Source organism: Catharus ustulatus, chromosome 4 (genome assembly GCF_009819885.2).
Source record: "Catharus ustulatus isolate bCatUst1 chromosome 4, bCatUst1.pri.v2, whole genome shotgun sequence".
NCBI classification, from domain to species: domain Eukaryota; kingdom Metazoa; phylum Chordata; class Aves; order Passeriformes; family Turdidae; genus Catharus; species Catharus ustulatus.
In genome coordinates this window covers 38,235,255-38,262,596 of record NC_046224.1, presented here as the reverse complement: position 1 = coordinate 38,262,596, position 27,342 = coordinate 38,235,255, and the positions used below count along the sequence as shown (strand labels likewise).

Below are 27,342 nucleotides of genomic sequence, written 5' to 3'. Positions count from 1 at the left end.
TTCACCATCCATTAAGGTGTTTAAGGAAAGGCTGGGCAAGGCACCTAGAGCCATGGTCTGGTTTACATCATGTACAGTCATAGGTTCAACTTAGTGATCTGAGCTCTTTTCCAACGTAATTGATTCTGTGATTCTGTAACAGTAAAATAACGATGATGGAATTTAGAGTTGTCTCCTTTTCCATTGTGTCACATTCTTGCACAGCCCAGGCCAGTGTTGCTGCGCACTTTTCAATGAATTGTCACTCATCACCTTTCTCCCGACGCGCGGGGCTCCCGGGCCGGCAGGTCACCCGCGGTAGTCCGTAACTTTAAACCACCGCCCCACCGGGCTGTGGCCAAACATCCCCGCCTTGTCCGGGGCCGGCGGCGGCGGGGGAGCGGCGCGGCCGGGCCGGGCGCTGTCCGCGGTGACGCCGTGTCACCTCCACGCCCACCCGTGTGACGAGAGCTGCCGGGTCAGGCCCGGCCAATGGCTCCCGCAGTTCCGCGAGCGTCACCGGCAGGGCGCGCGCCCCGCGGCAGAGGCGGAGCGCTGCCGGCACTCCCGCGTCCCGCCGGGCCCCCCGCGCGCTGCTCCTCCGCTCTATGGTCACCGTAGAGATCCACGGCGGTGGCGGATCAATACTGGGACGGCGGCGGCCGTGGCGCCGTGGGGAGCATGGCGACGCTGGTGCTGGATAACGGCGCCTACAACGCCAAGATCGGCTACAGCCACGCGAACGTCAGGTGAACGGACGGGTCAGGACGGGACAAGGCGGGACAGGGCGGGGTGGGCGTTGGGCGTCCCCTCACGGCTTCTCCTCCGCCGCCGCTCCCCGCCGGTCCCGCGCCCCTCGGCCGCTCACCGGCGCGCGGGCCCGCAGCGCGCATGCGCTCGCCGCGGAGAGGCGCGGCCTGGCCCCGCCACGCCCCTGCGGCGGCTGCGGGCCCCGCCCCTGCGGCGCGCGCCGTGCTGCTCTGTGTCACACCGTGCCCCTGTGTGTCACACTTTGCCCCTCTGTGTCCTCCTTCTGTGTCACACCGTCACACCGTGCCCCACCGGCCGGGGCGGGGGGAGAGCCCCTGGCGCTCACCGTGCCGGTGCCCGGGGGTGGCGGTTGCGGCTCAGCGCATTGTGCGGCGGAGGTGCGGGGTGGTGTTTGATTTTCCATAAGGTGTGTCTCGTCTGCACAAATTAAAAATTTTCCTCTTAACTGGCTCCAGTTAATGGACTAAAGCCAAAACACAGCAGCAAAAATATTATTGAAAGTACACTGTTTAGGAAAGTGACATAAAGAAAGTGAATGTGTCTCATACCATGTTTAATAGGAAACTTCCCAATTTTTTCCAGCGTTATTCCCAACTGTCAGTTCAGGTCAAAGACTGCACGCTTGAAAACCTTTACGGCAAATCAACTGGATGAAATTAAGGATCCCTCTGGTCTTTTTTATATTCTCCCCTTTCAGAAAGTAAGTACAATATTTTCAGTTAAAGCCAAATTTAAATCATTCTAAGGAATAGTTTTCATACTGTATGTCCCAACTGCAGGGTTATATGTAGTGTCATATAAGAATCAGTTAGCAGTGTGAAGTTTAACAGTCAGAGAATTGTTTAGGTTGAAAAAAATCCTTTAAGATCATCAGGTCCAAAACCTAACCCTGCACTGTCCAGCCCATCACTTAGCCATGTCCCTAAGTGCCACATCTGCACATGTCCTAAATACCTCCAGGGATGGTGGCTCAGTCAGTTCCCTTGGCAGCCTGTGGTAGTGGTTGACAGTCTGTTGAAGTGAGAAAATGTTTCCAGTCTAAAATTCTCTGGTGCAACTTAAGGCCATTCCCTCTGGTCCTGTCACTTGTTACCTGGGAGAAGACACCACCACCTCACTACAACCTCATTTCAGGTCACTGCAGAGAGCAATAAGGTCCCCTTGAACCTCCATTTCTCCAGGTTAGACAGCCTCCTTCAGCTGGTCTTTATAGGATTTGTTCTCTGAGCCCTTCACCAGCTTTGTTGCCCTTCTCTGGATGTACTTCAGTCCCTCAATGTCTTTCTTTTTGGGAGGGAGCCAAAACTGAAAGTAGGATTTGAGGGCTTGCCTCACCAGTGCCAGGTGCAGGAGGGGAATCCCTGCCCTGGTCCTGCTGGCCACAGTATTGATACAGGCCAGGAAACTCGGCCTTCTTGGCCACCTGGGCACAGGTTGGCTTATGCTCAGTGGCTGCCAGCCAGCTCCCCCAGTCCTTTTCCACCGGGCAATGTCCCAGCCACTCTGCCCCAAGCCCGTTGTGCTGCATGGGGTTGTTGTGGCCCAAGTGCAGGACCTGGCACTTGGCCTTGCTGAACATCACAAGATTGTCCTCAGTCCATCAATCCAGCCCGTCCAGAAGTCTTTACAGCAGATGAATAGTCCTACCCAGCTTAGTGCTTTCTGTGACGTTATTGAGGGTACACCTGATTCCCTTGTCCACGTAGTTAGTAACAGGGACCCCAGTCCTGAGCCCTGAGGTACACCACTGGTGATGGGAGGCCAACTGGATGGAGCACCATTCAGCATCACTCTGGTCTAGACATCCAGCCAATCTTTACACAGCAAAGAGTTCACCCATCCAAGGCATGAGCAGCCAGCTTCTGCAGGAGAATGCTGTGGGAAATGGTGTCAAAGACTTAATGACTTTGATAAAGTCCAGGTAGACAAAGTCACATCCATTCCCTCCTCCACTCAGTGGGTCGCCTTCTCATAGAAGGCGAACAAGTTAGTCAAGCTTTAATAAACCTGACCTGATCACTTGTATGTCCCGTATGTGGTGGGTGGTGGCACTCCAGGTAATCTGCTCCATAACCTTCTCTGGCACTGAGGAAGACTGACAAGCTTCTGCCAAAAAGAATACAGAAAACACAGTTGTTTTCATAGTGCAGTAGTCAACATACCAATGGGGAATATTTGTAACAAACCTTAATCCTATATAAGATTCAGTCCTTAGCCTAAAAATATAAATTTAGACATTTTAACTCTCAACTTTTTTTTATATTACCCATCTCAATAGTTTGTTTTTTTATATCACCTGTCTCAATTGTTTGTTGTTTGACTTTTTTAAAGTATGATTTTATTTTTTCTAAATAGTGTAAATATGTTTCTAAATTCCTACAGGGTTACTTGGTAAACTGGGATGTTCAAAGACAGGTTTGGGATTATCTCTTTGGAAAAGAAATGTATCAAGTAAGAGCCTTTTCTTAATTACATCTTTTGAGTAGATTAAATACTGATGAATGGAATTAACAAACATTAAGTAGAATGGGTGATCTTACGGTTCTCTTTGAAAGTGCCTTCAATTAGAAATCACAGGGATTTAAGTTTTGCAAACATTTATGAGTTCTGGTGTTGAATTTTGAAATATATTTAAATTTTTTAGTTTTATAGGTATGTACTGATACTGAGTGCAGCTCACATAAGAAATTCATACCAATATAATTAAGAGTTCAAGTTAACAAAAAATGATCACAGACAAATACAATGTAGTTAAGAGATCAAGAAATAGCTAATGTAAAAGGGAGGGATGATCTGAGTCAGTAGGCCAAAATACATACACATTTAGTAATCATCTTTGGCTAGCCATTTTTTACCTATGAATAACTTAAATGTATAAAATATAAATATCTGATACTTTATTTTTCATTTCACACAAGCTGGATTTAGCCAAGGAAGTGTATTAAGGCTTTCCTTAAATTTTTTTTCTTCTTTAAAAAATACTGTATTCTCTGGAAATTCTTGAGTTTTTTTCTAACACCTGTGTACTGAGAATGAAAGTAATGCCTCAAATTAGCTTAGTCTCTGTACATTTTTGTGTTACAAATATAAAGTGCTGGCTTTTGATTCATAAATTTCATTTTAGTTTTGAAACTGTATTCAACATAGTCATGCTTTTGAGAATTTGTTTTTAATTCTTCTTGAGAAGTGAGGACTACAGAGATTATAGCTGGTAATGTTTTTATGGCCTTATCCAGTTATGATTGAAGTAACCTTACGAAGTCCTCTCTAAAAGAGTGTTTGAGATAGTGGTAAACATGGAAAGTCCAAGATTTTTTGCTGGCCTCAATAGAGGTCACTGGGAGTTTTATTCTAGATTCTTCACTGTACAGGACTTTGGTTATTAGACAAGTAATTCTGTGGTGCAAGTGCTGAGCTGTCAAGGAGACTTATTTTTCTCTAGTTGTCAGGATTCATGTAAAGTATTTTACATTAAAATTGTAGTGTTCCTTTGTGGCGTCTTTAAAATGTTGGATTACAATTTGTAAGGATGGGAACAGAATCAGGATATGTATGAAATTGTTCCCTTCTATTATGTTTTTTTCCCATTAATTAGATAAACTTGTATCACTGCTCATGAAGCCTTTAAAAAAGCTAAAACATTCTAAGTCTAGCTTCTACAAACAGATAGGGCAAGTGGTAATCATGTCTTCAGATTTACATGATCTTGCACTGCTGCAAAAGATGGTAAGGAACTATTAATTTCTACATTTTATGCAATGACAATCTTAATGTGTTTTTCATAGGTGGATTTTGTAGATACCAATATTATTATTACTGAACCTTATTTTAACTTCAGTTCAATACAAGAATCTATGAATGAAATTCTATTTGAAGAATATCAATTTCAAGCAGTTCTAAGAGTAAATGGTGAGTATGTCTCCTTCTAGTTTGCATTTATGTATTTTCCTACTTCCCAAAGAGTATCATGGTGTATAATTATAGGAAATTTGAGGGGAGTAAGTATGACAGAAATAAGAGATGGATTTTGAAACAATATAGCATTTAAAGAAGTCTACCAAAAATTTGGATGAAGTCTTTGATAGTTTTCCTTTTTTAGGGGGGTAGGATTGGTTTTTTGTTTGGGTTTGTTGTGTGTTAGCAAATAAAATGCAGCATTACAATTATGAAATGTATTGTGTCTCACAGGGACTGTGTAAACAACCATTCCACCCTTCTGAAAGGTTAACTGGATATAGGATACTCCTTTAGATAAGTTTGAAGCACGATCAGTATGATTAGAGGAAATGGAGCGTGGACTGGAATTCCTGAAAAAGATTAAATAGGGCCATATATCACACTTCATTTTATCCACTGCCAAAATGAATTAATGCAGTGGGTTATGTATTGAGGTCTGGAAAGTCTGTCAAAGGCATTTAAAATATGAAGCAAGTACACCTTCATATCACTGTAAATTCCATTTTTATATGAATGTTCATATAAAAATGGAATTAATTTTTTGGTATTTCAGCTGGAGCTCTTAGTGCACACAGGTATTTCCGGGATAATCCATCTGAGCTGTGTTGTATCATCGTGGATAGCGGATACTCCTTTACCCACATTGTACCTTATTGCAGAAGTAAAAAGAAGAAAGAGGCAATCATCAGGTATACTGCAGTATATATTTTCTAGAACTGTGTGTTGTGCCTGAAGTTAATAATGAGAGTTCCTCATGTTACTCTTTTACTGTAGGATTAATGTTGGAGGGAAACTCTTAACAAACCATCTAAAGGAGATCATCTCTTACAGGTAAAGCACGCTTATTGTCACACTGAAACTTGGTATGAAACGAACTATAAGTTTGCGGGGTATTCTTACTGGTTCTGTGAATTTTAGATTAATTGCTGTTTAAAGGAGATGGGAATTTTTTATCTGTTTAATCTGCTAGCTACCATCTTGACCTTAAGGCAAGATGAATGAAGAAGAGTTTAAACCCATTGAAGAATTAGGCTGTTATTTTTGTAAGTGCCAGTGCTTTTGAAGTTGTTGAGGTTACCTGTGTGTTCACAACTGTTCAAGTCTTAATATATTTTCTGAGGTGTCTCAGTAGATCATCAGTCAGTTTGCTGACTGATTGTATCAATACCACAAATAAAATGCAGTAGGATCAACTTTTCATTGGGATCCTTTAGCATGGAACTTTATCTAGGTAAAGATCTTCACCAAAGAACTGGCAGGATTACATCTGTGCTTGTTAGCAAAACAATAGGCAAATGCAGGTTAAGGTATTTACTGAACTGTGAAATGGGAAGATACTAAGCTCCAGTAGGCCAGGAATGCTTTTGTAAATTGAGTACAAGTTTCAGTATTCAGACAGTAGCTTCCTGTGACTGAAATTCAATGGTTGCTCAGTTCTAGTGGAAAACTGGACAGGAAATGGAACATTTAATTATTCTCAAACTTCTGTGGTTTTGGTTTTTGTTGTTCACAGGCAGTTACATGTTATGGATGAAACACATGTAATTAATCAAGTGAAAGAAGATGTATGTTATGTTTCACAAGACTTTTACAAAGACATGGACATTGCCAAGTATGTATGTAGTGGTACTAAATGTAAAAGTTGGTACTTCTGAATAATCTGTTTGTACAAACAAAACTATACTCTTAATCAGAAATTTTTCCAGTTAAGTTAAAGAAGTCTTGTCAGTATAAAATAGTTGGAATTTAGAACTTGTTCTTTATTCTGTTGAATTTTACATTATTTTTCAGATTGAAAGGAGAGGAAAATACTGTAATGGTAGATTATGTGTTGCCAGACTTCAGCACAATCAAAAAAGGATTTTGTAAGGTAATGATAGTTCTGAAGCTTTTTTGGACTGTTACCCTGCACAAATCTAGTGGAGACGTTAAAAATACTCCCTTTTTTCCTGATGCTGTATTATAACATATTTCTGTGCTATGTATTAATTGGTAAGGTTTTTCCTCAGTAAATTGAGCTTAAAACAAATTACTGTTTTTCCAGCATAGCATTTTATGTTCTATTATTTAACAGTTGTAGCTTTTTCTGTGCTCGTGTCATATAACTTATCCAGGTCTTAGTAAGTTTTTTAACATTGTTAGGAAATGTTTTCTCTGCTTTGATTTTTTTTGTAAGTTTCTCTGAATTACATTTAAACACCCAAAGTTCAAAGTCATATTATAGAAGAGCCTGAAATACCCACCCAGTGAAGACAATTTAACAGTTTTATCTCATTGACTGAGCCAGCCATAGTTTTGAAAGCAGTCCTTCATTTTAAGGCCACTCTCATGCATACCAGTTTTATTTTGCTTTGGACAAAACTGCAGTTGGTAAGAGCAAAGTCACTTCAGATTTAATACCAGAGTGTGCATTATTCTTAAATGATTTGCCGATAGATAATATGACAATGGCAGCATACACCGCCTACTTCTGCAAGACATGAAATAGATTAGCTGAATATTCTAGTATGTGATTTCTTTTCTTAAGCAGTGGGTACTAATCATGTCTTTAATTTAGCCAAGGGAAGAGATGGTGTTAAGTGGAAAATACAAGACTGGTGAACAAATACTTCGTCTTACAAATGAAAGATTTGCAGTTCCAGAAATACTTTTCCACCCTTCGGATATTGGTATTCAAGAGATGGGAATTCCTGAAGCCATTGTTTATTCTATTCAGAATTTACCTGAAGGTATATCCTGAAAGTATTTTGAAAAGGATGGGGATGAGAAAAGGAGGGATGTTGTAATATGGTGTGAAACTGACCAAAAGTCAGTAATTTAAGCATCAAAGAGTAAAACCTTTCTGACTGCTGTTTGTCAGAAGTAATACTAAGGCTTTCATTTCATAGATGATGTACAGGTAATTATTGTTACCATTACAAAGAAGACTTTCATAGGTTTTATGATGCCATGTAAGTATGACAGCATTTAGACTGTTAATGTACTCTTAAAAAGCCTGTGTCACTTAAAAACCCTTTTGAAAGGGGAATTGTGTTGGGAAACATGAAATTTAATAAAATATAAGAAAACAGTAGTTATCAAAGCCAGATTATGAAATCAGGGAGAACATAGGGTGATTGATCACCTTTTCATATTTTTATTTAACAGATATGATTAGATGATCATAATTTTTCTGTATGCATATTTCTTACTTCTGTTCAAATTTGTAACAAAATTGGAAAAATCACCACCTTTAATCTTTAGATATATGTTCAGTCTGTTAATTACAGATTTAATTAATTGTTTTACAGAAATGCAGCCTCATTTCTTCAAGAACATAGTTCTGACTGGGGGAAACACCCTTTTCCCAGGCTTCAGAGATCGGGTTTATTCTGAAGTTCGATGTCTTACTCCAACTGACTACGATGTTTCTGTTGTTCTTCCTGAAAAGTAAGTCCTAAACTACTAAATAGAAGGGGCTTTACCTTTCTAACAGAACAGACAGTAAAGTAGGGTTTCTTTTGCTGATTAAAAAGGTAGATTGGGTAAAGGCATTAATTTAAATATTAAGTGAACAAAAATTGTTAAAATTTGTTTGGTTTGTTTAAATCAGTGTATTTTCAGACAAACCAAATAAACTAGAGATCACATGCTTGCTCTGTACTTTAGCTAATAAAGTTGAGGAAGTGTGTTTAGGGTCAGCCTTTAAACAGATAAATAAGATTGTATTGCCATTAGGTGGGTATGTAAGTATGTAAGATTAGAACTTAGTCTTTTACTTAGAATTTTCAGCATGTGAATGCTGCCATGTCATTATTAATGTAGAACTGCAGGGATTAGGAAGGGGTAACATCCTTGCAGGAGTGGAGACAAAACAAGTATATTTTGAATATAGAGAAAAAAATCTACTTTTAAAAAAGTATTGTTAAAGAGATTTTTAAAATACTACTGAAGAATTATTATCTGTGCAAAATAAATGCAAACACATATCCATGTTGTTCCCTCTTCACACCTGCCTTCAAAGAGGCCCTTTTTTAAAAACCAAGTCAGCTAGCCATGCTAAAGTTTCAAACTTTGTCTCATAACTTCTTTGGAGCTGGATGGTTTGATTTAGCAATCAAAAGTGTAATTTAAATAGGTACGGGTAAATAAAAGTCTTGGAAATCATCACTGCCTATTTCTGTTATAAATTAATCTGTAGACGAGTAACAATAACTTTGTTCATTTTCCAGCCCTATTACTTATTCTTGGGAAGGTGGGAAGCTCATTTCTGAAAATGATGATTTTGAAGACATGATAGTAACTAGAGAAGACTATGAAGAACATGGACACAATATCTGTGAAGAGAAATTTGATATATAGGTAGCATAGTTGGATATGTTATTCCATTGATTTACTTAGAATGGAATTCTTTTAGCTACAACTACTTTTCCATCAGCTAGGATTGTGTTTTAGCTTTCCTGTATTGAATTAGGTTGAGAAAAAATAATTCTAAGAGTTTAGAAATAAAGTTTTACAAGTGTAATACTATGAAGCAATATGTTCATTGCTATTTCATTATGTTTGTATCTTTTCTGATAGCTTCATTGTATTTTTATTGCAGAACACCTCAGTGCATGAGGCAATAAAAATATCAAATGCTTGTACTTTGTGATGCTAATACATAGTTAGAAGAAATGGGTTTGATTTTTTTTTCCAAAATGAGTATTTTTCTCACTCACTAGTATTCCACTAAAAGGACATTTAACACATCTCAAAAGGAGCCTTTGATTTTGCCTCTCCTGAAAATAAATACATGAGTTTCATTTTTGGTTATTTTAATGAGTAGCTATGAGAGAAATATAGTTGAAATGTGATCACTGCTATTGATAATATGCTTAGGCTTTGAGAGAAGAGTAATTTGAACAATTCTTTTTCTAAAGGGTTTTTGAGTTAGTAGGTTGAGGGGTTTTTTTGTTTGTTTTTTTTTGTTTTAAAGAATGCCTGAGCAAATAAGCTTCCTACCACTCCCCTCATCTTTCTGAAAAGAATGTGCCACAAAGGTGAACAAAGCCTGCAGCTGTGTCCTGGGTGATGACCCATCTGAGTCCTCTTCACACATCCTAGTTAAACACAAATACTCCAGTCCTTGTTATTTCTGGCATCAGAAGCTGTGCTCCTTTGCCATCAGTCTGTGCAGCATGGCATGCAGAAGGGGAAGAGCCTGGGCTAAGAGCCAGCTAGAAGGCTGGGAGGGCCAGGCTAAGTGGGGTGCCTCACCTGGCTTGCTTGCCAAGACAGAGACAGGTGCTCAGACAAGTGAATAATGGACACTAGGGTATTACATTCCCTCTCTCATCTGACCTAACAAAACCAGTAAGTATTTGTAAGCAGTGCACTTACCTGGCTACCTTGCATAAGGGCAACATGGAAGAGCAGCCAGTGCTTCAGAGAGTGGGAGATGATCTTTCTTCTTGCATATGATCTTTTTTACTTTGGAGTGCCAGCTCATGATTGCTTTCCTCTAGCCTAGCCTGCTGAAAGGAAGGAAAGGGTTACCTTCCTCCTGCTGTTAGCAGCTATGTGAGCCACACAGGAGGCAGTTAGGGTATGAAGGCATGAGATCAGCACGTACAAATTGTTGGACACTGATTGTACGACTTTGTGTAGGACATGAGTTAAGTCTGGTACACTGTCACTTTGATAGCCACATGGAGAAGCTATTTTTTTACTAACAGCTTCATGAAAGTATCAGCATACTTTAAGCTGGGGCTTAAAGAAATATATGTTCTCACGAAAGCACTAATGAACTTTTTCATTGGTAGGAACAAACATGAATGCTCTAGGAATAGAAACAAGCCTCCTTTGAAGGTGGCATCACTTGTGCATTGATAAGACTGTACTGAAAAGTACCTGGAGTAAACTCTTCACTCTGAATATTCTCTATTTCAACCAAATACATACTGGCAATTAATTTGCTAGCTCTATGCTAGAAATCACAAACTGAAATGACTGACAGGTCCCAAGTTTCCCTACCTCATGATTCTGTGTCAAATACTGTTAAAAATACATGACAGAACTTTCTAAAGCTCAATAATATTTTTCTAATTGTGGAATTTTCCTGAAAACCTGTAGTCTATAGTTCACCAAACCTATTCTGTTCAGTGGGCCCTTAGATATAAAGTAACAGGCTTCTGTCAACAGGAGATTAAAGGTGAATAGATCCTCCTGTCAAGGTATGTGAATAAAACAGGGCCCCCAAGAGCTCTTCCCTTCCTTTGCAGAACTAGATCAATCTTAGTTTCTTGTCTCATGAACTGAAGGGAACCATAGGGCAGCTATAAAGTGCTGCTTGGAACATTTCCTTACTGTGTAATACCTGATTCTACGCCCCCCTGAGCTGCTTCTTCCATATGAAGACACTGTGAAATGAAAGACTCATTACTTTTTATACAATTCTTTATTATATTTAAATTAGCACAAGAAAATTCTAGATCAAGTCACAAAGTGCAAGTTCATTTCTTAACAACATGGTTTTTCTCAAAGCAATTCCTAGCCCACCCAGCCTACAAATTACCGTTATGACCGCTCCCTATTACCAGGTTTAGTATTTTGAGTAAGACACAGTAAAGGGACTGAAAAGAAAGAGAGATTAGGAAAAAAAAAAATAAAACCAACTAAAATCCCTTCCTTTTACTACTCAATACCAAAGCACTTAGTCAGCAAATATTTTTCTATTTACAATTCTCAAGAACCTGCTTCTGTATATGCTCCCTCTTCTAGGAGAATGACTAAAACCCCAGACAGGGCTAGAAAAAGTATACATGGTCCTGTACCATAGGAATTAGGGCATTCACTTCTGAAAGGGGAAACTTGGATGTTTTTCCTCCTCTAGAGATTATTTATTTCATACTGGTGAGTCACAGTTAAATAGCAAGTGCACATACAGGAATTCATGGACAGAAATTTCAACCACAATCCCCTGATTTCTGATAGGACCAGATAATTTAATAAGGCTACTTCAAATATGCAAGTTAACTAAGTGTACAGGTAAGAGGTTGTGTTGTTAATATCTCACAGTGTAGCTATTTCAATTTAAAAACAAAACAGCGCTTGCTTTAGGAAAGCTTTGGTATCCTGCTGACTTGACTATGTTTGAAGCCTACAGGAGGATGGAGATACCTAAAGCAGCACATTCACATCAAAAACAACAACAAAAAACATGCTTATAGTGGAACTAGTCTAGAATTAGGGCCAAGAAAATAAGGAAGTAGAGGATGTGTCACACATGGAAGAGGCCAAGAGTGCTGTGATTGCTTAGCCCTGAGAATACTCACGGGAGGGAACAAAGAAGACTGAGCCAGACACTTCAGCAGTGCCAGTAAAACAACAGGAGGCAGTGCAAGACATTCTACCTAAGCATAGGGCAGTTTATTTTGGTTGGGGTTTTTTTGCTTTTTTGTGTGGAGGTAGGGTTTGTTTGCTTGTTTTTAAATACTGTGAGATTACTGAAAGCCCAGACCAGGACTCATCCAAGAGGCTGTGGAAGATCTGCTTTTGGAGATATTCTAAACTCAACTGGAAAAGTCCTTGGGCAGCCTGCACTAATCAACTCCACTTTGACCTGAGTGGTGAGACTACACCAGAGATCCCTTCCAATACCAAGTCTTTGAGTCTTTGTCCAATACATGACTAAAGGTCCGTTGCAAGGATGAAAGAAGTAATGTAATCCCTATCACACTATATCACATATTTAGTTATTATAAAAAAAGGCTGAGACAATTGAGATTGAAGAAGTCTGAAAAAGAGAAGGCTTTGGGGTGTCCTAATTGTTGCCTTCCTGTACCCTTAAGGGAGCCTACAAAGAGGCCTGGAGAGGGACTTTTCACAAGGGCATATGGCAGTGACAAGACAAGGGGGAATGGCTTCAAACTGAAAGAGAGCAGGTTTAGATTCAGTATTAGGAAACAATTCTTCCCTGTGAGGGTGGTGAGGCACTGGAACACGTTGCCCAGAGAAACTGTGGATGCCCCATCCCTGCAAGTGTTTAAGGCCAGGTTGGAGAGGTCTGGTGTAGTGAAAGGTGCCCCTAGGCATTGCAGGGGGTTTGGTAATAGATGATATTTAAGATTCATTCTAACACAAAACATTTTATAATTCCATGATTTGAATCAATATTTCCTTGTTGATGTAGCACTAACCATCACTGTGTCAGGACAGGTCAATACACTTTCTAGCTTTGCCCTATGAATTCATAAATCTTACCAAAGTATTCATGATAAATAACTAGACACTATCAAAATATCCTCAGGTTAAAATAAATTACTTAAGTATACTAAGATCTAAAACAAGATAATTACAGTAATTTCATAACTATAAGGCACACCCTTTTGACTAAAATTTTGGCCCAAACCCGGAAGTGCGCCTTATAGTCCGGTACGCCTTATATATGGGCAAAGTTCAGAAATTTGCCAACCCGGAAGTGTGAGCCACAAGCCACGGGGGGAGCCGGCAGGGCCGTGGCTGCTGGGTGCAGGGGAACCCGGGGGCCCACGGCGCGGCGCCGCTTCTGCCGGGTACAGGCGGCGCCGTGGTTGCCGGGTGCAGGTGGGGTCTTGGCCAGCAACCGCATGGGGAGAGCCAGTGGTGGATCCTTGCTGGGAAAAAAAAAAAAGTGCGCCGTATAGTCGTGAAATTACTGTATTTCTCAGTTTTGTTCAAAATATAACTTTTTACTTGAATTAGCAGCAGCTCAGTCTGCCAGAGTGGAGAGGCAGTAACAACAGGTTGGAATTACTGACTGCAAGCACGCACAGATCCCTTGCCTAATACATCGTTCCTGCTGCAGATTCAAAACCCAGACCTGCTTCCAACATTTTTACACACTCTGCACATTTTTACAATACCCACAGGAGTCATAACCTACAGTTTAAGAGGAGATTAAGTTATTATTAATTAAAGATAGAAAATATTAAAAACCCCTACTGATTATCAACCCAAGCATGGCTCAGAACATAGATGTGGCTCAGATAGAAAACCACAGGATTGTGGAAAAAAGTGCCAAACCCTGAACTCAAGGCAGCCCGAGCAGTGTGTTGTTAGTACTTACAAGTAAGTAAGTAAGTATATTTTGCTTAAAAGATTAACTAGATTTAATGCTTTTTAGCAGCACAGTTATTTTCATAGTTATCACTTCCTGAAACTGAAGATGTAAAGACAAAAAAAAAAAAAAATTTCATGGATCTCCTCCACTCTTAAAAAAATTAGCAAAAGGTTGCAATAAAGTCTAACCATTTGGAGCACAAAATTCACATGTAGTTTTACAACCACTACAGTAAACAAGAGAATGGTATTTTCGGAATTCTTTGATTAATTTCTTCTTTTGCTTCAAAGGAATAGTAGGGTCATTGTCCATCTCTTGAATCAGTGCTAGAAGATACTGATTGGTTTGTTGTTTTTGATCTTCATATTCCTTAGTTGTAATGCGCTGACAGAATGTGAAGCCTTTATAAGAAATCAGAAACTCAGATTAAGTTTCATGCATCATGCAAAAAGCCTTGTTAAAAAATACAGTAAGAAATATAGGTATACTGATATTCCAGCTCAGATGTGATTACATCTACAAGCAATATGAAACATACAGCTCTCCATTGAGAATGGATGGAAATCTAACCATTAATTGCAAAAATAAACTTGAAAAGCAGTGCTGCAAGTACAGCATCATAGAAGATTTGTATTGCAAACAGGCCTGCAAGACAAAGAGCAAATACAGTTCTCACACAGGAACCACAATGAAGAACATTACACAGCAAGAATGGCACCATGTCAGGATCCAAAGATTCCCTGTGAATAAATCTGATCTGTAGCAAGGCTTAGGATCTAATGCAAGTGAATAAATACTTTGGAGAAACAGTTGCCTCTAAACCACGCTACAAAATGAGGAACAGAATTTAGGAGCTTCTGCATGAGTAGACAGCTGAGCACAGTTTGGGCACCAGAAGCAGAGGTAATGCAAGAGATATTTAACTCAGCACAACTTAGGCATAAAAAGGTTGTGAGTCTCTGCAGTAAAGTACTGCCCTGCAGGGGCAGGTGAGTTCTGGCTGAGGAAAGACTGACATTCAGCTACTCCACAGACACTTTTTCTTCCTAGATATATTAGAGTGCAATTTGGTTGAACAGGTGTCAGTTGCCTAAAGGGGAAAATTTTCTAACTAATCCTTCTTTACAAAAACCATCATCTTTAGGCTTCATGTAGAGAGCAGTATAAGAGTTTCCACATGGACTTGTCCTTCTCTTCTTCTACAGTAAATTTGTCAAACATCAGTACTTCTTATGATTTAGTAAAATCAGCTGAAGAAAAAAGACAGCTCTTTCAACAGGGAAATCTTAATAACTGGCAAAAAGATTAACTTAAAACTTCAGTCCTGTGGTTTCCAGTGTCTTACTAGATTAAAACCAGCGCTGGAGTTCTCACTGGTTTTAGTATTTTTTATTTCCAGCAGACCTAAGGATGAGACCTTCCTGCAACTGATAGACCCCTTTCCTTATCCAAGTCTCCCAGCCTTCCCTCATGCTCCCACCTGGGCTTAAGTTCACCAGCTAAGAATGTTCGATAGCTCCTAGGAAAGATTTTGGAAAGAAAAGGGAAAATGACACCAGAATATAAGGAAAACAGGAATATGCCATTTCAGAGAGCTTATAATTAGATCAAACTGACTATTTCAACAAGTAGATGGAACCTATATGCATTTACAGATTGGAACCCAAAAGTTAGTAGGAGAAATGGAGGATGGGGTTTGTACTTCAGTTGTTTGTTCAGTGGTCTGATGGAAATCACACAGGCTCTGAGAATATTACAGACAGGCAGCTCTTTCCACTGTTGTTCATCTCTGTATTCTTTGGCTTCACAATATGTGATTCTCAGAACACTGAACTGGAAGGAATTTGGACTCATTCCAGAACTCAACACAGACAGTAAAAGATTCTGTACCAAACTACTTTGGCAGCTGCATTAAATACAATATTACACAGCAAAATAACTTAGTATAATTTTGTTCCCAAGTGGTTTCTCTTCAGTGTTTAAGTACAAAACTGGCAATACAGGAATCAAAGAAGATAAAGAGACAGAGAGAAATTCAGTTATTTAAGCCAACCCTTTCAAACAGTGTTGCAAAATATTTTTGGCAGCAAGGCCAGATAGAATGTTAGCTCAAAAGAAGTAAGTTGAAAAGCATTAGCCTCACATACAGAAGGGTAGTGTAGCCTAAAATGAAGGCATTTCACGCTAGTGCTTAAGTCCCAAGATCTTAATAAACTTTGTGCTTACTCAGAAATAGGAGAGTTCTTCCAAACACTTAACAGTCAAAACACTAATCAAAGTCTGTGTTCAAGTCATGTATCAGAACCTTGAACTACTGAGTTCTGTGAAAATTTGTAGGTGTCTTGTGGCAAAAAGAACACTGTTCCTAAATACAAAAGTCCCATCAAATTCACATACCAAATTAGAAGCAAATCACTTCAGGAAGCACATTTTGCACTATTTCCAGAAGTAATTATTTGGTTAAAAAAATTGTAATGTATACCCAAACTAGATTATTAATAGAATCCTTGTTCTCCAATATTCAGACCAGTTTTGCAGATTGCATCTAATTTAATATTTAGTGCATTAGCCACTAATCCCTCTAATGCTTCACTTCTAACAAAGGAAAAGAACAGTCTATGCACAATTATAGTTAATTGATGATCAATCAGTTTGTAAATAATAATTTATATTAAAAGATATCCCATCATCTACCTGAATTGATATCTGGATCTTGCCCTTCTAGCAAACTCTGAAGTCTCCTACTTATTAGTTCCAGAAGGGTTAAAGGAGCCTGAAAATACAACCCAAAAAGACCCCAAAACATTACAAAAGCAATACTTCTGTATTTTGATACCAATTTAAAAACATAGTTAAATGCAGAAGAATCAATGCCCCCATTTATTTAAGTACACATTCAAAGTCTCTCATAGAACTGCACTAAAACATACAGTTTTATTAAGATACATGTGTTTATTTCTGGTATTTCTGGCCAAAGATACAGCAAGCAAAAAGTTTGGAATGTTGTTTTCCATGGCAAAAACTGCATGGTAAAACAAGCTGATTTCAGCTTTTGCACAAATCCCTCGGTTGCAGCTGTTAAGAGTGAACCACCATCCACTCACTGTCACTGCCACACAGTTCTGGCACTCCAGTGGGGAATCAAAGCCCCAACCCTCATATCAGAACCCTTAATACAAATTTAAAAAGGGGGATTGGCTGTGTACTAACAAATACAAAACCCTCACTAACCACTTAATGCTTTCACACTAAACTGGAGCCAATTAAAAGTTTTAAAAAAACCTCCCATGTTTCAACCTGAAGTCAGAAGTGGTAACTGATGTGTTGTATAAAAATAAAAAACAGTATTTTACTGGAACCAAATTTCTGTGAAGCTTGTTTTTATAGGATATAGGATAAAGTTTCATATTTTCACATGTAACAATATGATGGAACATAAACTAAGGAGATTATTAAAAGTTTGCATATTTACACAACTCATCAAGTTTCACAGAAAGGTTACTAGCATTTTGTGTTCTATTTGTTTTCTTCAATTTAGCAGTTAACATTCCAAAATACTGAAGGATCTTTTAGAGTTGTCAAAGCTATACATATACACTAGGGTACAAGAGCATGCCATTTTTCTACCACTCAGATTATGCCAATGAACTTCTAAAGGAGAAAGACACTAAAATACCTAAATATTTAGTACGCATTCATTACCAACAAGGTGCCAAAATGACCCTATAAAGACTACTATTTAAAATGTTTTCCTAATATAAATCATGCAAATAAAGAGGATATAATTTATAAAGGATTGCAAAGCACTCAAAAATCTGTCCTCTGTAGTCTGGAATAGTTTCTCACCCTGTCTGGTTGTACTATTGAACTGTAACAAATGGAACATTAAAGACAGTTCCTCAGACTTGTCATACTCCAAAAAAGGCAATTCATGGCATTTAACATTTAAAATGACAAAGCCAATGATGTAAGGAGAATGATACCTTGAAGAGTTCGGAGTGATTGTCCATCAGAAACTGAGTCAGCAGTTCTGCTTGTGGTTTTGACAGTGTCCTGTTTTGCAAGATGAACTTTGTACAAGTCTTGATGATCACAAACCTGTTATCAAACTAGAAATAGTAGTACCCAGATTTGGCATTAGATTGACTTGCAGTGTGCTAGCAAAGACTAAGTATAACAGGATGCTAGCAGTAAGAAACTGATCACACAAAGGCAGTAAACAGAATACTTCTAACCGGACAAGAATGTTAGCTTTACTATGAGAAAATGCTATTTTTCCCAGTACGCAGAACAGATACTTACTTGTTTTTGCAATTTATAGCCCTCAGATTCTGATGCAATGGCTAGGAATGTAAGGAGCCTGTGAAGTTCTTCACTAATATTCGGCGCTAATAGCTTTAAATAAAGTTGTAATGCCTCTAGAGCTTGATCTGTTTTTCCTTTTTCTGTCATGGAGTAGAACAGCATATCCAATGTTACTATTCATTTTCAGAATCACAAGTACTTTTTAAAATCGCAGTAATAATCCCACTTTTGGGGGAGAATTCCTTCCAAACAAAATTTCATGTTGTTCCAGTTATTAAAGGATTCTTTTATCAACCCACAGGTTTTAATTTTTCCTCCCCCACCAGGGCAGTGAGTGAGCAGCTTTGTAGTACTTAGTTGGCAGCTGGGTTAAGGCACAAGAACCCAATAGGACTGAAGCAGCAGCAACAAAGCCTATTTAGGTAGCATTAATCTTAAACTCGTACTTAAATGAAACCCTTCTGGTTTACTTGTATGCATATGATGGGAGGGTTCTCAATAGTCCTTTTTATAATTTTCAATAACTTCCATTACTAAAAAGGACCCTACATCCATAACTTTAAAAATCTTATTCTGGTTAAAATGAAAAGATTTATAGCAATGATTTTAGTTTTGTGTTATTACTTAGTAGTAGCAATAAGGCAAATTCTGGCTTGGCGTAAGTAACTTTCACAATGAGAGTAGTTACATATTGCAAGAGTTACCCACAGAAGTTGGTGAATCTCTGTCCTTCCAGATTTTCAAAATTCAGTTGGACCAGGCCCTAAGCCAATTGATCTAATTTGGAAATTTGTCCTGTCTTGAGTACAGGTTCTTAATCTTGAGCATTTCCTTCCAAACTAAATAATGCATCTGCAATGGCATTGCAAATGGTGTCATGATTCAGTCAATTGATGCCTAGTGACATCCTCCACACAGCTTTCATCCGTATTTTTTGTTCCAGGTTGCTCTTACCTATAAGTTCTATAACTCCTGAATGAATATCAAAATCCTCAGTGGCAAGAAGAGAGTCCTTCTTTTGACTGTAATACTTCATTATAACATCAAAAAGTATCTTCTTGTATGTATTCAGACTGCTGGGGTTGTTAGTCCTTTGAGGACTAGTTAGCTGCTGACTAACCATCACTAGGAATTGGTCAGGAAAATACTCCAAGCATTCAATAGCAGCATAGAGCCATCTGTCAAGGCTGTAGAAGGAAAAGGTAGTTTTAGTGCTTGCTTGAAAATGCTCTACCTATTTTTATGCTCATAGATTCATAGAATATTCGGAGTCAGAAGGGACACACAAGGATCATTAAATCCAACTCTTAAATAAATGGGATTTAATCTGTGATCTTGGTGTAATTAGCACCATACTCTAAACAACTCAGCTATCTCAGGGTCCATTTAATGCTTTAAAGAAAACTAGAAATAACCATGCAGGTACAGTAACATATATGAACCACAATACTGAACTGGTTTATTAAGCAGTTTGTGTAATATTTCACTACAGCAGTTCAAGAACCTGCTCAAAATTAGCAACTTCCACGTTTTTCCTATGCTAAAGGCAATATACCTGAGATAAACCCAGAGCAAAACAAGCTGCAATCATGCCAGACTGTCACTAACCCCAGGAACTCAGCTAGTATTTAAAAACCAAGCACCACCACACCATCACTCCAATAGACAGCGAGAACCCACCAGGGCTAACCAGGGTAAAAAAAAACTACAGAAGACTACAGAAGTAGTTTATTATATAACCTACTATAAAGGCATGAGTTTTCACAACCATCTGTTGTCTCTATGTCTTAACTAAGGAAAGAAAATGTAACCTAATTATGAACCTAAAGTTTGGGTGTAAAATTTGTTGTTGAAAGAAGCCAGAAGATAAGAGGAAAGTCTCAACCATTTTGTACAGAAGGAATATAAAATCATAGAAACGTGTGGGGCAGAGGGACAATTACTTTTGTGATTCTGAATGTAAAATAATTTGATCTGAACCAATGACAAGTTGCAAATATTATTTAAGATCCACAAAATCTTATTTTATAATGGAGAACAGAAGGAAAGATTGTGAAATTGCAGGTAAAAACTGCATTAATTTGACAAAAATAGTCATTCCTAAGATATGAGCCTTAACATATTCATTAGAAGTATATGCAAGATAGAGATCAGCCTAAACAGGAACACTACAAAGAGAAGATTAAAGAAAAGAGTACTGACAACATGCAGCCACTTTTATATCCTGATTATATAAGCATTCTTCATTGCTACAGCTAAGTTTCTCCTTTTCTCTTGCTAACAACAGATGCCTTATTGACTTTGTATCTTCACGCCATAGCCACCAGGAACTAAGACAAACAAACAAAAAGACTCAGAATAAAATTTTTCAAGTTCTAGTGTCAGTTACAGAGATCTAAGAGTAAAGAACCTGGTCTAGAAGCAAGGAGTGTTTATAACACTCAAGGTTAAAGTTTTAGCGTTTACTTCAAATGCTCAATTGTCCAACTCTAAAGATATACATTTTGTGAAATCACTTACTACTTCTGAAATCAATCATACTAATGCCACCCCTGTCTACAAGTATACAAGCACAATGATGTCTCTTTGTTCACTTAACACAAATCTTTGAATAAAATAAAGCATTTACTAACAATTCATTTCATAAGATATATAACTTACTCAGGCAAGTTTAAGCTACACATAACCTCTCTGTCCAGGAAAGTATTTGAGATAATCATGTCTTCTTCTTTGCCAAAACTGTCTGATTTTGTCTTCGCTGAAGACACCAAGATATCTTCTAGAAGGGGAACATCAATTAACTGCAGCAGTCGTAGCAGAGCTTGCTGTTTCCAGACATCTTCTATTACTGATACCATAAACAAACAAAAAACCCTCAGAAACAAGATCTTACGTAAACAACTAACCTTTGTTTTTACTCACTCAAAAATCTTTTAAGTGTTCAAAGAAAACACGGTAACAGCTTGTGTGAAGTTGCTGTGCTGGGTAAGAAGGGATCAAATAGGAATGCTAAAAAAGTCTCCTCCATCATACTATGATTCAGAATAAACTAATTAGTAGGAAAAAAAAAAGACAAGTGAAAAGCAAAGGAATCACATTAAAAAGATAATCTTAAGACCTACTTCCTTCTGAAGTAGTATTTTCATAAATAGTATGCATATGCAAAAACATAACCCTGTTGTGCTTCCTTCTGTTTAGTTACTACAAGCATTAACCCCTTTAATACCCATACAGATATTTTGCCATTACTGACAGGTTAAATTTAGGTCTCTGTGGAGCATTGTTGAACAGAAATGTTTAACTCCCAGATACAGTAAAGAACAATCAAGTTTTAAAAAGAAAGAATTCAATCCTCACCTCCTTTTGAGAGCAGGTGAATTGGTTCATTGACCACGACCTTTGGAGGTAAAGATGTATGAACATATATTGATCGGAGAAGCTCCTCAACCCTCTTTTTATCAGCTGCTTCCAATGCTAAGGGGTTTGAAAGTGTTGTGTCACACTTTGTTCTGCTTAAGGAGGGAAAAAAATTAGATCCATAAAAAATACTATTAGAAAGACACATTTGTCTTTCTGTTACTTACTAAATCGCTCTTAAACCAGAACTTCACGGTTTCATTATATCTGGAGTCTATCCTGCTACAAGAATTCCTATCAGCCACATCTGATTTGTGGAAAGGGCAAGGATATTGATTCCAAATACTGTGTGCTAGTTCCACTTCATTTACTAACTTTCAGTAACTAGCTCATTCATGCTAATTCTCAGATTTCAGCACAACTGATAGCAAAACCAAATTATTTCTAGGCTTATGCTATTGTGCCAGATTCTATTCCAAATAACACAGGCCAAACCAAAACACTTTACCCAAATTTGGCTGGTAGCATCTACAATTTAGACATGAAATGTCTCAAAACTGGCACTGGTTTAGACAGACATAATTCATTTAAAGGTAGCCCTCCTTAACTTATTTTAAAAAGAAAAAAAATTAGTATAGTTCAGAGTAACTCACTTGGAACATCTTTTTGTTTTCTGTTTGCAGATTTGCTCAGGAGATAAGCTTTCATTATCCTTATTCTTTCTTGGAAGAAGAGGATTAGGACTGCTGTTTACAAATCTATAGAGACTAGTGTCTGTGTCTTCAAACTCTGTTTCTTTCCCACTCTTGAATAAGTAAAGCTTCGCTCCAACTGGCTCAAACACCTTGTGATCCATCAACGCTTGGCATACACGGACCCCCTTCAGCCGAGAAATATCATTGCAGCTTAGGTACATGCTTTGCATAAGATGGCTCAGTACCACATCAACAGCATTGGAGCCAGTGAAACAGTTTCTGTATGTTTTCAAGTGCTGTCTACGTCTTTTGATTTCCACTTGATTGTGAAGGGCATGTATAATACTATTCCACATCTGAGTTGCTTGAAAAGGACCATCACAGTCTGCAAAATATTTATATGAAAGTTTTACAAATTTATAAACCTTTACTTTAATACTTTAAAAAAAAGTATTGTGATTTTAGTTTTGTATCTTTAAAAAAATATTCAGAGATCAGCTTAATTTTACAAAGACAAAGATAACATTTCATGATTTAGTCCTTGTAAGCTGACTCACACTCACTATGCTAGAGTCAAGAGAAGAGAATGAAAATCCACTAAAAACAGGCGAGGAAGGTTTTTTAAATCATTGTTAAGACCCACGCATTGCATGTATGCGCTGTGTACGTACACTTTAAGACACTAGAGAATCACGAAAAAGCCGAGGTTTGCAGGGACCTCAAGGGTCTATCTGGTCCAACCTCCCTGCTCAAGCAAGGTCACCCAGAAACATGTGCAGACAGATTCTGAATCTCTCCAGATGCCGAGATGTCCACACACGACATCACAACCTCTCTGGGTACCACTGAAGAGAGCCTGGCTCCAAGCTCCTTGCATTCTCTCTACCAGAAACACCCCCGAGCCTTCTCTTCTCCGGTAAGCAGCCCCAGCGCTCTCAGCCTCCCTGGGAGAAGTGCTCCGAAGCCCCCAGTTTATCCCCACACATCGCGCCCAGCTCAGCAGACGACAGACAAGTGTTCGCAGCGTATTAACCGCGCCTGCCTCCCGGTCGGAGCAGCCAGCCAGCTCCATGCCCAGCCCAGCCCCAACACACCCCTACCCGCGGCGCTCCCCACAAGCTCAGCTCCAGGGGTACGGCCGGAGGAAGCTCCTCTAACCCCTGCTCAGCTGCCGAACCTCCCTAGCCGCGTTCTGCCCGCCACCCGGCCATCGGGCCCTCCCGCAGCACCGGGCGGCCAATACAAACACGGGGCAGGCGCCCGCAGTCCGCTCCGCTCCCCGGCCCCTCTGCCACCGCCGGGGAAAAACCTCCTGCGGCGCAGAGACGGGGATGACGCTCTTCGCCCACCTCGGCGCCGCCCGCTCCCCCGCCGCGGCTGCAACTCGCTCTGGCTGCGGATCCTCCTGAAGCGCGGAGTCAAATACCCCGCCATGGCCGCGGCCGGGCCGCTGGCGGAAGCCGCCGGAGCGCATCACTTCCCGCCCGCCGCCCCCGGCCGCGCCCAGCGCCGCCCCTGCGGGTCGGAAGTGAGCCGAGCTCCGGCCGCCTCCGCCCCGCCGCCCAGGCAGCCGCCGTCGCTATGGAGTAGCCGCGGCAGGACGGGGGCCGAGCGAGGGACGGAGCCGGCGTGACAGGCGGCCCGCCGGGCCCACAGGGCGACGGGCAGCCGGGCGCTGTGCCGGCAGCTTCCCGCGGGCTCAGGTGAGAGGCCGCGGCCCGGGTCGAGAGCGGCTGCCCGTGGCCTGGTGGCGCTGCGCGGGGCGGGCAGGGCCGGCCGGCTCCGCGGGGGCGGTGGTCTCGGATTGCGGGTGCCGGCGCTGAGGGCTGGACAGGAAGGGCCGCCCCGGAGGCTCGATGCCGGGCAGGGCCGTGCGGGGACAAGCTGAGCTGCCCGAGCCGGCGGATCGCGGGTCACCAGCCGCCTGTGGCCGCCCGCCCCCGGCGGAGCGGGGAGCGCAGGCACCGGCCCTGCGGCGCGGAGCGGTGCGGCTCCGCTCTCGCTGTCAGTAACAGTAAATACTTCGTCCGGGAGGACTGGCCCGCAGGAGGCTGACCGCGGTTTGTGCAGCGCACGGTCTGGGTCTCACCTGTCACCAGGCGACAGGCAGAACCCTGCTCATGGGTCTCGTTCCGTGGTGTTTTGGGAGGGATTCGGCTGAAGCTCAGTACCGAAATGGTGCATGAAAGTTAAGAAGGTGACGTGCGGCGACAGCCGCCTTGCACAGTGCTTCATTGCATATGACCCTCTCGGTGTTTTTGTAACAAATGCAAAAGACTGGTTGTGGCCTGAGAAATTTTGGAGTTTTGTCCTTTTGTTTGCTGTGACTCAGTTGTTCCAGCACTTCTGTGGATTGATCCTGGCTTGGGACAGGTGGATGGGATGCGGTTGGGTGCCGTGAAGTCGCTGTGCGCCAGCCTGCTGGTCTTGGTTCCCAAAGGGGAATCCCAGCTTGGCGTAGTTCAGAATAGTGGGAGCGTATGCTGTGCTGCTGTACAGTGTGCACCCTCAGCCATATATCAGATGAAGCTATGGATTAGTTTGAGGATAAATTGATGGGCTTGCATTATGCAGGTGTTTTTATATGAGTAAGAATTGAAAAATGGTGGATAGTCTTTGTTGTGGATTTCAACAGCCTGATTTCAAGGTTTTGAATGTTTTGCCTCCTTTCTGAGTGCAGTGTTGCTTGTTGCTCACTGTGCTAAGTGATTGTTCTCTTCATGTTGCCGTATGAATGCTGATGTACATCAGCATAAAAGCCATTACTGATTGTGAATGAAAAAAACATATTGGACATTCAGAATTTTTTAGGATTAGTTCCAGGTTTCATGGACTCAGAATCAGTAGCATTAATATTATGTATGAAATTCAAACAGGAATAATTCTTAAACATTTGTTGCATCTCCTGTGTTGCTTTTCCAAACACTGTAGCATTTCAGATTTTTGCATTTGCCTTATTACCTTTTAACTTGAAATACACTGAAATTCAGATTTCATTGTGGGTGACTGACTTAATTGCCACTTGGTTGTTGTTTTTTTTTTAGACATACTAGACCAGTCTTAATTGAATGAGTTTTCCTACAGTTGAGAACTAGACTTGCATATTTCAGAGTTGGTTAACTCATCATGATTTATGGTATTACAGATACTATCCAAAACAGATATTTTGGGTGGGGCATGGATTTTCTAGGTACATTGCTCCTGTTGACATATATAGATTTTTTTACTGAATTTGGTGGTAGCAATTGTTTTTATAAAGCAAAATATAATATTATAGCTTGCATTCAAATGATATACTATTTTAGCTTACATGTTGATAAGAGGATTTCTACATATTTACAGTTACGTGGATGTAAACTTTAAACCCTCTCTGCTTATTGAGAAATAAGTTTCTTGGTGCTACTTGCTCAGAAACTAGATTAAACAATAGTTTGCCTGCTGTCAAACTGGAGGGGAACAGGTTGGACAGGGTCTACCACACTTGAATTTTAAATTCTAGCACTTCAGATACTGGAATGCTGTTGACATTCTCACCTAGTGGCTTTTTCAGGCTACTCACTGCAGTTAGTCTGTCACTCACAGTAGAGGGCACTTCTGATTTAATGAATGCTACACCATTTTTCCATCTGTGTAGAGAAGCTTCCTTTCAGACTTACACAAAAGAATATGAACATGCATGTCCATGCATTTTCTTCATAATATTTCTGCAGTTAATTTTGCAAAGTGTTTTATTGGTTTTGAGAGTCCTAGCACAAGATGGTGTTGCATTGGTACTAGAGAAGATTTGATGGCTTGGAGTGAACAAAACAATGGAAAAAGCATAAGATCTAAACCCAAGTAGATTAGATTTGGGATTATCTTAAACTCATTAGGATTGATTTTATAGTCCTTTAGCATCTAGAGTTTACCCACAGAATAGCTGATTGCTGATAGTTGGATATGCCTATAGCTCCTTTTTAGAATAATCCATGGTCCTCATTTGTAGGTATTTATTTAATGAAAAGTTCCTTTATACAGGGATATTAGCCAGTGTCTTCATAGCAGTTTGGTCTAGGGCTGCACAGTTAGGACTTGCATATGTCTTTCCATGTCATGAGTCATCAAGTAAAATTAATTTATTGTAATAATAAAATTTTAAATACTGAAATGAAATTACTTAATAAAGGAATTCTGTGTTTCCATAATTTATTTCAAGGTATGGTCTCAACAAAACATTAACTAGATACCAAACAAATTTGTAGTTATTCTTAAGATTGTCTTGTTGATTTCAGAAACAGCTTCTCATATCTAAAACTCGCAGTCCGCATAATTGAAACAAACTCCGCCCTTAACATGCTTATAGTCACATCTGATTTTGCTCCTGAGTTGCCCTGTTGAAGTCATAACTATGTCTGATTTAAATATGACTATTTGAGAGATTGAGATCTGTGCAGCTGGATTCCTGTCTTTTTAAAAATATATTTTCTTGAAATTCCTGCTGAGTTTGTCATTTGGTAGCATGAAGTTGTGTCGCTTCAGCTGACATGGAAATTGGAGAAATAGCTATGGAGCCATGGCATTAGTGTGTTCCTGCATTTCCCTAAGGTAGGATACTGAAGATGGGATATGACTGCACCAAGAGTCAAGGTAGAGCAGCACAGCTGTTCCCCATGCAGCACTGTGCTAAGGTTTGCTTGGCTAATACTGCTACACACAACTGCACTGGAGTGAATTGTTCCATAAGACAGGGAACTTTTTAGAGGTTTTGTTCAGTATGTTTATTACTTCTTGGACATTTACAGACCTCTATTACAGGTCTGTCTTTGCAATTGAAATTTAATGAGATTATTTGTCCTGATCTGTAGTGGAATCAAATCTATATTACCAGGGAGAGAACGAATGTGTGTCCAGGTAACTTGAGTGCTGTTGATTTTTGGTGAAGTTTGACTGAAGGATACAGATATCTTTGCATCTTACTTGAAAGAGAGACTGAAGAAATATCCCTAAGTGTTGCTTTTGAATATACTGCATAATACTGGTTCCAGGAAATAATTTCTTCTTGCATTCTCTCTTTTTCCTTGCTCACACAGTTAAGGAGGATAAATGTCTATCTTCATTCTCTTTTGTGTATACATTGTCAGAGAAACAATTGTATAAATGGGACACAGGCTTCAGAACTTGTATCTGTCAGAATAGGCAAGTCAGATTTATTATGAAAATATAGAAAACTCTGAAAGT

The 27,342-nt window shown here is 39.9% G+C and overlaps 3 protein-coding genes across 9 annotated transcripts in view; 2 read left to right on the top strand and 1 right to left on the bottom strand.

Moving 5' to 3' along the window:
* Positions 1-507: 507 nt before the first annotated feature.
* On the top strand, positions 508-9,332 carry ACTR6 (actin related protein 6). The gene is made up of 11 exons (XM_033057949.2): positions 508-728; positions 1,333-1,450; positions 3,133-3,201; positions 4,536-4,659; positions 5,261-5,396; positions 5,482-5,538; positions 6,221-6,319; positions 6,499-6,577; positions 7,265-7,436; positions 7,998-8,136; positions 8,919-9,332. Exons 1-11 carry the CDS (start codon positions 661-663, stop codon positions 9,046-9,048), a joined length of 1,191 nt encoding a protein of 396 aa, XP_032913840.1. The 5' UTR covers positions 508-660; the 3' UTR covers positions 9,049-9,332.
* On the bottom strand, positions 1,407-23,578 carry DEPDC4 (DEP domain containing 4). 6 transcript variants are annotated; one of them, XM_033057944.1, is made up of 9 exons: positions 23,475-23,578; positions 22,084-22,510; positions 21,431-21,585; positions 20,735-20,921; positions 19,028-19,260; positions 18,071-18,213; positions 17,752-17,877; positions 10,069-10,202; positions 1,407-2,856 (listed from the first exon to the last, which is right to left on the bottom strand). In XM_033057944.1, exons 1-8 carry the CDS (start codon positions 23,557-23,559, stop codon positions 10,113-10,115), a joined length of 1,446 nt encoding a protein of 481 aa, XP_032913835.1. In that variant the 5' UTR covers positions 23,560-23,578; the 3' UTR covers positions 1,407-2,856; positions 10,069-10,112. The 6 variants fall into 6 exon arrangements, with proteins under 6 accessions (XP_032913835.1, XP_032913838.1, XP_032913837.1 ...); XM_033057947.1 differs by lacking the exon at positions 1,407-2,856 and adding an exon at positions 16,463-16,541 and having other exon boundaries at positions 10,115-10,199; XM_033057946.1 differs by lacking the exon at positions 1,407-2,856 and adding an exon at positions 16,463-16,541 and having other exon boundaries at positions 10,150-10,202.
* A 143-nt stretch (positions 23,579-23,721) lies between these two features.
* Positions 23,722-27,342, top strand: part of SCYL2 (SCY1 like pseudokinase 2) — a 34,412-nt gene continuing 30,791 nt past the window's right edge. The window contains exon 1 of one of the 2 annotated variants that reach the window (XM_033057892.2): positions 23,722-23,828. The gene's annotated coding sequence lies outside the window, so the exon portion shown is untranslated. The remainder of the gene's footprint in view (positions 23,829-27,342) is intronic. The other variant, XM_033057891.2, reaches the window with a different exon arrangement.

What these genes read in the sequence shown, in the direction of transcription:
- ACTR6 (XM_033057949.2), top strand. Translation starts at nt 661, where the DNA reads ATGGCGACGCTGGTGCTGGATAACGGCGCCTACAACGCCAAGATCGGC. An exon ending in TTGGAAAAGAAATGTATCAA is followed by an intron (nt 3,202 to 4,535) that starts GTAAGAGCCTTT and finishes TGTTTTTCATAG; the next exon opens with GTGGATTTTGTAGATACCAA. An exon ending in TCTGTTGTTCTTCCTGAAAA is followed by an intron (nt 8,137 to 8,918) that starts GTAAGTCCTAAA and finishes TTCATTTTCCAG; the next exon opens with CCCTATTACTTATTCTTGGG.
- DEPDC4 (XM_033057942.1), bottom strand. Translation starts at nt 23,559, where the DNA reads ATGGCGGGGTATTTGACTCCGCGCTTCAGGAGGATCCGCAGCCAGAGC. An exon ending in AGGAGTTATAGAACTTATAG is followed by an intron (nt 18,214 to 19,027) that starts GTAAGAGCAACC and finishes ACTCCATGACAG; the next exon opens with AAAAAGGAAAAACAGATCAA. An exon ending in AGATCCAGATATCAATTCAG is followed by an intron (nt 14,170 to 16,462) that starts GTAGATGATGGG and finishes TTTCTTATAAAG; the next exon opens with GCTTCACATTCTGTCAGCGC.